This window comes from Magnolia sinica, chromosome 14 (genome assembly GCF_029962835.1).
Source record: "Magnolia sinica isolate HGM2019 chromosome 14, MsV1, whole genome shotgun sequence".
Classification (NCBI taxonomy): Eukaryota; Viridiplantae; Streptophyta; class Magnoliopsida; order Magnoliales; family Magnoliaceae; genus Magnolia; species Magnolia sinica.
In genome coordinates, this window is record NC_080586.1 from 48,542,579 (window position 1) to 48,553,983 (window position 11,405).

The 11,405-nt window shown below is 37.7% G+C and overlaps 1 protein-coding gene and 1 non-coding gene across 3 annotated transcripts in view; both read left to right on the top strand.

The window, feature by feature from the left end:
• LOC131225764 (putative pectinesterase 14) overlaps positions 1-10,331 on the top strand; it is a 58,408-nt gene extending 48,077 nt beyond the window's left edge. The window contains exons 3-5 of one of the 2 annotated variants that reach the window (XM_058221352.1): positions 4,715-4,921; positions 8,032-8,291; positions 9,891-10,331. In XM_058221352.1, the coding sequence (XP_058077335.1) occupies positions 4,715-4,921; positions 8,032-8,291; positions 9,891-10,110 (687 nt within the window). In that variant the 3' untranslated portion in view covers positions 10,111-10,331. The remainder of the gene's footprint in view (positions 1-4,714; positions 4,922-8,031; positions 8,292-9,890) is intronic. The other variant, XM_058221353.1, reaches the window with a different exon arrangement.
• LOC131226458 (small nucleolar RNA R71) lies at positions 100-206 on the top strand. The gene has a single exon (XR_009161841.1). It is a non-coding gene; the product is annotated as a small nucleolar RNA R71 (small nucleolar RNA).
• Positions 10,332-11,405: the final 1,074 nt, after the last annotated feature.

Sequence of the window (11,405 nt, forward strand, 5' to 3'; positions counted from 1 at the left end):
TTTTTATTCATGAATTCCCCATTGCACATCGTCTTAACCAATTGGCGCATGGAAGATATCCGTCTATCATAGAAAAAGTGTGTAATGCGCCACGTTTCAAAACCATGTTGTGGGCATGAACTGACAAGATCCTTTAACCTTTCCCAACATTAGAAGAATGTTTCATCCTCCTTTTGGGTGAAGTTCATGATTGATTTTTTAAGGGTGTTCATTTTATGATGTGGAAAAAATTTCTTTATGAACTCCCTTTACATATCATTCCATTTGCCAATAGATCTAGGACGTAGTGAATGCAACCATGTCTTAGCTTTCTCTTTCAAAGAAAAGGAAAAGAGTTTTAGCTTGACTATGTCCTCAGACACATTTGGAAAATATAAAGTGGCTATGAACTTATCAAACTCTTTCAGGTGTAAATATGGATTTTCTGACTTAAGCCTATGAAATTTAGGAAGGAGTTGGATCACCCCTGACTTGATATTCATGTGTCCCGTATTTTTTAGAAAAATCATGCATGAGGGTGTACTCACCCCCACCGGTTGTAAATAATCTCATAAAGTACGAGGCAGGGGTGTTTGATGCACCTCATTCTCATCCTGGATGTCCTCCACCCTAGGTTGGGGTAGAGGAGGTTGGTTTGCAACCATCACTTCAATTAACTCTGGGGATCTCGAGTGGTGTCTAATCCTACGATGGATAGTCAACCCCTTAACCAATCCTCCTTTAGTCAAGAGACGTCGAGTGTTGTCACGGACCCACTTGGGCATGACACACTCGCAGCCCCCAATTTAGATTTTAGACTAAACCTAAAATATAAGAAAATAAATAGAAATCTAGAAATAAAGAGAAAAGAGTTGAAAAGGAGTTACCAAATTCGAAGTTCTTAAGTTAAAAACCTGCAAAATAAAACAAAACAAGTTAGTTTCTAAAAATAGAAAGTCTAAAATTAGAAAGTTCCTAAAATAGAAAGTAAACTAGTTTCTAAAAAGGGAAAAATTCCTAAAAGAAAATAGAAAATTTCTAAAACAAGTTAGGAAAGTTTTAAACTGAAATTAGAGGGTAAGTTAGTTTATAAAAAGAAAAGTTCTAAAATAAGAAAGTTTCTAAAAAATAAAAATTAAAAAGATGAGTTATTTTCTAAGACTAGAAAAAGTTCTAAAAAAAAGAAATAACTAACCTAGTTTCTAAAAATTAATCAGGAAGGTTCTAAACCTAAATTAGAAAACAAGTTAGTTTCTAAAAACAAAAGAAAACCTAAAATTTTTTTATTTTTTATTTTAAAAGAAAGAAAGAAGAAGTTTCTGGAGATAGAAATAAAACCTAATCCTAAAAACAAAAAGGAAGAAAAATTAGAAAGAGATTACCAATTTAGAAAGCTTATATCAGGGTCCTACAAAACAGGAAAATTAGGTTAGTTTCTAGAAATCAAATAGAAAAACCCAGATGTAGAAAAACCTTAATCTTAACCTAATTCTAAAGCACTAGCTAATCCCAGAAAAATGTAACCATCAGTCCCCGGCAATGGTGCTAAAAAATTGTTCACACCCCAAGTATAGGGTTGCGATGTAGTACTAATCTCGGTAAGACCGAGGTTGAATCCATAGGGACTGAACCTTGTATGTAATCTCAAAGTAACTAGAACCAGATTTAGGCGAAGATGTAATCTAAATCAAGAAAATTTAAGGGAATAATAGTGAAATCTTAAACCAAAATTTGTAGAATTCAAAGGTGGGAAACTAGGGTGCCAAGGATCCACTTGTAGAGATCAGGGAGATCTACGCTTGATTCAAGAACACAACTGGATTTAGAGTCCTATCTTCATCCAGTTGGAAGATAATCCATTAAAACACAAATATGAACTTCCTTTTGATCTAGTTTTCAAGAGATGAGAAGGATGTGAATTCGGCTTGATTCCATCACAAAACCATACCCATGAGACAAAGCAAACAACAGAAGTTAGCCAATCCACAATCAATCCAAGGGAATTAGGAACGTTAGGAAGGATTCCATCACCCAACCATGCCCATGAGACAATGGTGAACAACAGGGTTCCCAAGTTCTCAATTCCTATAATGAAAAGAGCATACTCAAAGCTATCGCGGATCTATTGTAATTTAAGTCACAACAAACCATTAAAAACTAAAAGTATCTCTTATAATCAAACTAAAATCAAAGAGCATTCAACTTAAACATGAATCAAACTGTAGAAAACATCCCATCATGCTACAAGCTTCACGTCTTAGCCCTAGCTAAGAGGTTTAGCTAGACATGGATATGATCAAACTAAATCTCTTAAAAACATCCAAGGAAGAAAAAAAAGAAACTAAAAAGAAAAGATAAAACAAACTCATTGCCGGCCCGCTTCACACGTCTCTCTCTCTCTCCTCTTCTCTTCACGTCCTTCCTTCCAAAGATAATCCATGCTCTCTCTTTCTCTCTCCCTTTTATAGAGATAAGGCAAGTCGGTCGTCCGGAAGTCGGTTGGAGTGCATACGTCCTGTTTATGTAGCCAAGAACTCCTCTGCATAAGTCTTGTTATGCAGTCAAGAAGACAGCGCCCCCAACTCCCCACTTTCCTTGCTGATCGGCGAATAATCTCCTAGATCTTAATCGAATTTTCCATACCTACAGGATGGACGGTGTGGATTTTCTATCACCTTCAAGATAGAGGCCCACAACTCGTTCCATCGGAGGCCAGCGCGTGCATGCGGTTCACACTTCTTGTTCGCAATACGTCCTTCACTTGAATGATAACTTGGAAGCACGGGAATAAGACTAAGGCCCGGACGGTTTTGCCCTACGATCCTAGTGGACGGCTCACATCATCCTTCTGGACAATTATAGTGGCCCACTTGGATTGCCAGTTCCGTTCGTAAAATAGACTTCGCGCAGCTTTTTCTTACACTGACGATTGGTGGGGCTTATGATCGAAGCCGGCCAGGAAATCCATTCCGTCCATTGGATTTCTTTCGCAAAACCAATCGGAAATGACGTGGTATGGCTCGAATTCGGTGTGGCCCATCAGGATTTTTACTCTATCATCCGTCCTCCGTTTGAATTCTTTAAGTACATGAAACAACTGAGGAAATCAGGCCGCAGATCAGGGTACTGTTGGTTTGACCTCATAAATTTAGTGAATGGTGTGGATCATTGAAATGTATGATGATGGTGGCCCACCTGAATCCGTCCGTAAGTTCCTGTCTGTTTACGTGGCCGATATTTGAATTTAAGCAGGAGTTGGGTCAGCGCACGCTGACCAACTCTGCTTGTTCGGTGTTTTACCAGTGCGTACAATACATGTGCACACGCTCCTGTAAGTGGGGCCTATTTTTGATCTTTCTCTGGAAAATCTACACCGCCCATTCATTTCTCCACCTAATTTTAAAGGGGTTGAGACCAATAATGAGGCATATCCAGAGATCAGGTGGGCCCTAAATTAGTGATTTGGTGGTTGATCTGTCCATTGGGCCCCTTTTACAGAGATCCAACGACTGAAATTTTATATGTATGGTTACTTTATGGTCCTTAGGCCAGATATAAAGTTTCGGGCCAAACAGATGGTGGGAACCCTGTGATCTTGCATTCGGGACGATTTTAGGCCACTTAAATTTCAATCACTTGATTTTCTCAGATCTTTAGCGTGTAAATTCTTTGTTCTTGGTCCTCTGAGGTCTATCCCTTTGGTGATTTCTGAGCATTAAATCCATGCTTTTAGTAGCCTTTTTCAGTCCAGATTCCTAAATTCACCATGCAACACAAACGTGATTAAAATAGGCCGTTAAACAGTATCATGTTCATAAAATCAAGTAATAACTGGGGTCTAATATGCAATATTTAACCCTCAACACCAATATTCATAGATCTAGTCCTAATCCAGCTACTTCGGTGCCTGGGTCACAAGGTGTTCAACTCGGTTCAAGTCGAATATGACTCTGATATGCCCAACACATACATACGTACACATGTTTGAAATTGAGCCATTCACTATATTTGTGGCCGGGTGTCCAAATTGAATAGCAACAATATCATAACCCAAAAGGTACTATTATTTGATTATCTAACTACAAAATTAGCTATCATTTATCAAACGGTTAGTGATGAGAACTATCCAATGGTCCTAATTCAATAGGCAGGTAGGAATGTACTAATCTTACTTTAGATGGTGACTTAGTGACATTAGGTTTTACAACTTAAGTTGGTTTAGCTTGAGTTAAGACATACTACGTGTATAACTTCTAACTTCCTACTTATTGTACTTTTCTAAAGTATCAAATGATTCCCTTTTATACCTAGGTATGTTAGGCCGAATCCACTCCCAATGGATGTATCCAAGTAGGATGGATGGACACCCAAAAAATCATGCCAATCTAAAAGTCAGGTAGCTAGGAAACAACATAATTTTAGAGGATTTGGGGCAAAACCTCTAAAATTATGTTGTGGCCCACCTAAGTTGTTGGGTCAGCCTCATTTTTGGGCACCAAGGAGAACACCAAGGGGCGCACATGATAGAAGGATTGGGGCTTGATTTTGTATTCTTATCCTACAAATCTTTGTAGTGGATCCAATTCTTTGCAGGTTCCTCCTCAGTACACGTGACAAACATGAGGAGTTATTGAGACTGTTAATTTTGTGGTCTATTGCATGGATGACATATAGTTTATTCAACTGCATTTCTAAGGTGAGTGGTTTTTGAATAATTGTATGATTGTTGATGAAGAATACAGCTCCCATGGCGTCTCCTGGCGATGTTGGGAATCAAGCAGTAGCACTTAGGATTGCAGGGGATCAGGTTGCATTTTATGGTTGTGGCTTTTATGGAAGCCAGGATACACTTCATGATGATCGTGGACGGCATTATTTCAGGGAGTGTTTCATCCAAGGGTCCATTGATTTTATCTTTGGAAACGGGCAGTCGCTTTACCAGGTATTTCAACTAAAAATTCTAGGCTAATGTGGCACATGTGTGGAATCCAAGACATTCATCGTGCAAATCCTGCACTGAATATTCCTTAGCCTAAAAATTAGGTTGATCGCATGCATGTGTGCACTAAATATAAATCATAGTCATTGATTTTTCTCGCAGGTGTGAGACCCACCTGATTATTTTGGGTCAAGGTTTGTTCATAGTAATCATGATGTGATGAAAGGTTGTGATCTTGCACGCGTGTACAAAGTTAGAATTTGTGTTGTACATGCATCTTCAAAAGGAAGACCCAAAGTTCTTCTAGATTGAAGGTTTCAAGCCATCTACATCTTGATTTTTTTTATTGCATTTTTCTCTAACATCTATTCTCATAACAATGGTAATTAAAGGGTTAGGATCTTCCAGTTTAGGAGATTTTCTAGGCATCTCTGATATGCAATGCAATGGGTCCTATAAGCTAGCGGTCTGGATAACTTAACCACGGGCCTCATAGTGTGAGCTGAACTCATCTTATACTTAATATGGTCTGATGCAACAAGACCTATAATTTCTTTGTTAAAATAGGAAAAATTACCATCAAACATTTGTATTCACAATATAAATACAGTTACCGACCTAGTAATTGTCTAATTACAGTTGTAGCTTAAGAATTTTATTATATATTTTTTATATACTTGGTCAAAGAGTCAACAAAGATAATTTATATAAATGACCAAAATACCTTCTTAATAAAACCCCGTGTATCTTGTCATTAGTTTGAGGCGCATGAATATTTGGTGCTGTGGATGGATGACTTCATGTTAATAAGATCCACCCTGTCCATCAGGTACCATCAATATTAGGCCTCGATCACACTGATTCAAAACTCAAGTGGGTCTCATCATAGGAGATAGTGTAAGAATTTGCATAAAACCTCTTAATTCACATGGTGTGGTCTAATAATTTTTAAAATGTAGTTATTTTTTAAAGTACATTCATATTGGTGAGAAGAGTCACATGAATAAAGGTAGTGTACCTAATGGATGTTGGGGATCTAATGCACATTCCCCATGTGGTGCTTGTTTGTCACACCAATGCATGTAGGGATTACAGAAAATTCCATCCAACAATCACCATTAAATGTTTCTTTTAGTACTATTTTATTTATTTATTTATTTATTTATTTTTTAATCTCAACTAATGGTACAACATATGCAATGCAATTGGACTAAGGATAGAATATATACATATATGTTGGATTTCATGAAACATTGTAGAATAAAAGTTTTAGAAACTCCATATTTTAATTGAGACATAATGGATCCCATATAGGCTAATGCTATGTTTCAATAAATACAAAAACATTCAATACAAATGCATACATGTGCTCAGAGAATCCACCATGTTTTTTGCCGTTCTCAGTCTTGGTATCGATTCCCTAGAGGGGGTGGCTAACAGTGAAGTGTGAACTGACAGTGGGTGTACTAACAAGCTAACCAAAAAAAAAAAAAACATAGGAAGTTTCTTTCCAATTATCTCAAATGTAAGAGAGGTAGAGAATTACCGTCAAATTCCACTGGTAGGGGTGTGGGTAGGAGAGGTAGAGAATTACCATCAAATTCCACTGGTAAGGGTGTGGGCTAACCTGAGCAGTCCACTAGGATGGACCCCCACATGCTTGGGGTGTGCACATGTGCAAAGACAAAGTGGGGCATCCCACTTACAACTCCCATCATAGGAGCTTCCCATGAGGTCGAGCTCTATTGGCTCGGCCATTATGTGTGTCAAACATGCACACCGTGCATTAGTGGGTCCCATCTAGATTGTGGGATGTCTCAAAAATCATTCGTATTCAGATCTTAGGTTGATCACACCATCTGAAACTATGTGAAATCTTGCAGAAAACATCCAAAAAGCACTTGGTGAGGGCCACATGAGTTTTAGAAATACCTTAAATTTGGTATGACACCTCATCCAAGTGGGACACACACAATAGATGGGTTGGATGTTTGAACAACATCTTAACGGGCCCTATAAACAATCAAGAAGGTTTTAATGAGTGGGCATCCACTTTCAACTATTGTCTGTTATGTGGCCCACTTAAGTTGCATATGACTGATGGGGTGGATGTTCGATGCACATTAGTGTGGGGCCCATAAAGCTTGGCCTCATGGGAAGCTTGACCTAATAATAAATTTTCCATATATGTGTCTGGGGGGGTTTTGATAACATTCCCACCTTCCTAAGGACATTAACAATGTCCCCAAACCTTTTTAATGGCATATGATGTGACGAATTGTTGATCTGAATTATTCATTCATTCATACAACTACGTGCAAGCCATAGTGAAAAAGTCATGCCAATAAGGTGATCCTGAGCTTCAAATCAATAGCATGAAAATGGATGGTCAAGATTGACCGGAGAAACAAAATATGTCCAATCATTATCTATCCCATTTTGTATTTCTTATGATTCTAAACTAACACTTTGGTTAATGATTTTAACCATGTGATTTATGGCTCATAAACAATGGATGGTTGTATCAAATTGTTTCTATTAAAAGGGTTAGGCTCATTAGATTGGCGTGATTCTGGCACAATGTTTTGCTCCTAGTTATATAAATGAATGAATGTTCTTATTGATTCACCTCGTGTGTGATTTAAAAGGTTTGGATGTTGCTAATGTCCCCAGGAAGGTAGGAATGTTAGTAAAATCTCTCTCTCTCTTTCTCTCTTAGAGAGAGAGAGAGAGAGTGAGAGAGAGAGTAACGTTTAATGAAAATTTTATTCTTGGTCATTTATGCTGTCTTTGGAAGTAAAATATGAACAATTATTTACCAAATAAATATATTTTTAATGATAATTTTATCCTATAATAACTAAAGTTTAAAATTAATTGCAAGGAAAAAAGTCTAAAACTATTAATGTCATATGTTATATATATAGCTGTAGATGCTCCTTCCAGTCTCTAGATCTCAATGATCTATATTGATATAAAGATCCTATCTCGCTAGTACCATAAGGCTTATGTATGGAGAAGCCCATCTCCATCTCACTTTTGTGGCCCACCATCTCTTTCCTCATGAAAATTGTGTGATAAACATACTGATATATAGTTTTGGCTATGGGCAGGACTGCACTATCAATTCGATAGCAAATCAAGTTCCAATTGGGGTACAGACGATAACTGGAGCCATCACAGCCCATGGCAGGCAATCAATGGCTGAGAGAACAGGATTTTCATTTGTCAATTGCAGCATTGGAGGATCAGGGAGGGTTTGGCTCGGCCGAGCATGGGGTCCATATGCTTCTGTCGTCTTCGCCAGAACCTACATGTCTAACATCATAGCGTCAGATGGATGGAATGATTGGAGTGACCCCTCTAGAGACCAGTCTGTGGTTGATCCTTAGTACTGCCTTCTTTTTTCCTGTTTTATAATTTCCTAATTTAATTTAAGGAATGGATCTGAACCAGATCGTTCATCTAGTTAGCATACCATGGATGGGATGTGACCAAAGTTAGTGGACTTTCACCGTTCGAATGCGGATCGTAGGTTGAATATTGTTTTACCGGCCAATTCATAGCCATTGAAAGCCCTTCAATTGGATGTTATAATAGTTTGTGTTTGATTTCAGGCTATGGCCCATCTACACGGTGCCCACTGGATGAACAAGCATAATCTTTTATGTTCAGTGCCACTTTCATAGGCATATCTGAGTTATTCGATCTTTTCTTTATAATGCATTTTGTTGCACCAAATATCATGATATTTCATTATTAATCAATTTGATTTGGTGTTAAATGTTATATTTCATGATTTTTTTTTGTTGCAACCAAATGCACCTCTAGAGAACTCATCTGCACCAACCTTAAAAATGGAAATTGGGTGTATTTCAAATCAGTGAAGGGTAAGTGAAAATAGCAACACCTTTGCTTAAAGATAACTAATAAGGTATAGCCTGAAGAATGCTAGTTTGTTCTCCAAGCGTGTCTCTCTCCAACATGGTAGCGCACCATGCCAACTGTAGCATCCATCATGAAGATCATCCGGCACAAAAATCAGACCTGTCAGTGGATCAGATGGACCACATTTTGAGAAATTGAGCAATCGATGGTCTGACTCTGTTTATAGGTTTGACCCACCTGATGAGTGGACCGGACTGGTTTTTGTGTCAAGTGATCTTTATAGTGGGTCCTACCATTTGCATGGTAAGGATGTCCTACAAAGTTTGCATGTCAGTAGGAAATTTTAGTGTCCTTCTTGCTGTAAGTGATTAGTTCAATTGCTTTAAAATGGCTTTGATAGAACACGAGTCCACATTAAAACTACCATATGTGGCCTTCTCTAACCAAGGATGTGACACATGTTGGAGGTCCGAACATTCATCAGGTAGAATACACAGTGGACATTAGAAAAATGGGTGGTTAAGAAACAAAGTCCAGAGGTCCAAATTACACATGTTTGTGGCTTGTTTAATAGAATACACCACCCTGATATTTAGTATAACATGTTCAAAATGTGCACTTCTTAATGAATGATCCAGACTGATCACATGCACAGTTCTGGAACTCATTGACTTATCTTGAAAATGGTTGAGTCAACTCGTCTCGACAAGATTACAAGCCAAGTCTCTTACGAACTCGGTGAGTGTCACTTGGTTCCGACTCAACTAGACATTTCAAATTGGCTTGACAACTTGGCGTGACTCAAACCAAGTCAGTTGCCCTATAAAAATGCCTTCTAGTGATCGAAAGTAACTACTACCGTTACGAATCATACTGGACTTACGACCTCATTCGAATCAAATTAAGACTTGTTTGAGTCTCCAAGTCAACCTAAGTTGACTGGACACCGAGTCGAGTTGAGTTTTGGGATTTCTGAAGTATGATCATGCATGTTTCATTTCCACTTATAATGCATCCATACATTCTTTCAAAATCATACTTAAAATAATGTGAATTTACTTCTAAGCATGCATGCATTTTGCAGGACCATATACTTCGGGGAATATGGGTGCATGGGACCAGGAGCCACCTACACATTAAGAGCATCGTACTCCAAGCAATTGAGTCATACTGAAGCAATTCCATTCATGGACATTTCATATATAGATGGGAACGATTGGCTTTTTCTTCCAAATAACTCCTCGGATCCTCCCAATTGCGATCGACATCATCGACGACACAGAGGATACATTCAAGTGCAGTGATAGCACAAGCAAAGGAGGCTGAAACTCAGGTCTTAGAAATGATTCCTCATAATATTTAGACCATCTAACATTGCTTGAGGAGAAAATAAAGAACTCATTATGGTTTTATTAGGAGACTTACATATCTAAGTATGAAAGGACAAATAAATGTAAAAGGAACATATGGACTTTGTTGGGTGTGTTTGTATACACTATTAAATTCTATTCCAATTGTTATTTGAATAAAGTGGAAATGATCATACTATAATTCCCTTCTTTATTATTCATGTTGTGGCTATGAAGTTTTAATGATTAAGAGGAGCGTTAACAATTCAAGTCACTTATGCAAACTTAGCCTTTTCTTTGGGTGGCGCCATAGTTTTAAAACTCATTGTGTCGACTAAAAACTCGACCAAGTCAACTCAACACCGTGATCTTTTTAGTAGAGTCAAAGGGAAACTTGCTCATGTGTATGACTAGGACCCAACTTGGTCTCTTTGTAAGCTTAAAGAGAGACATCTGGTAAATTATATGGTGTACATTAATAAAATATATATAAGGGAGACAATGAATCAAATCCACAATCTCTAATACAGGAAAGATGAACTTAACATGTGCACTCTTTGTAAGACTTCTATTAGGTGGGTCTACATGGTTAATGTCTCAAATTGATCAAATATGTTGACCGTTGGATATTTGGGCTGAGCATATACATGTGGGCCCCATATAAGTTGTGATTAGCTCATATATGTAATAGGTGATGAGCTTGGACTCTACTATGCCTCCAAAGTTCTTTGTATAGAAATGGACTCTAGAGTAATTGACTCAAACATGAACTATTATAGTGTGGAGATTATTAGAGGAGGAGTTGTAATGGGTTAAATTACTCCAGTAATCTTTTATAAATATAGGTATTAGTCTCCTTACCTATATGTACAAGAAAACCTACCGTTCATCTCAGGTTTCTTGAAGGGTGGAAGGTGCAGAGGATTAAAGTACAACATTATCATTGACATCAACATAAATGACTTTTCATTCATGTGATTAGGTTATGTGTGAAATCTGAGATTATCAAAATGGGGATCCTTGGCTCAATCTGTTTCATTAAATTTTCAAAACATTTCTTTTTCTCCACTGCGTTTCGAACCTAGAGCGGTCCTTTTTCACAATAAGCATCAATTTTTATTTTTTTTCAACAATGTGATCGATGTCCATTTGATGATTGGACTATCCAGATGATATTTCTCTAAACGAGGATCAAATAAAAAATTGAGCACAAACGGACTCTTGGATTAGGAGATTCATCCATTTCAATT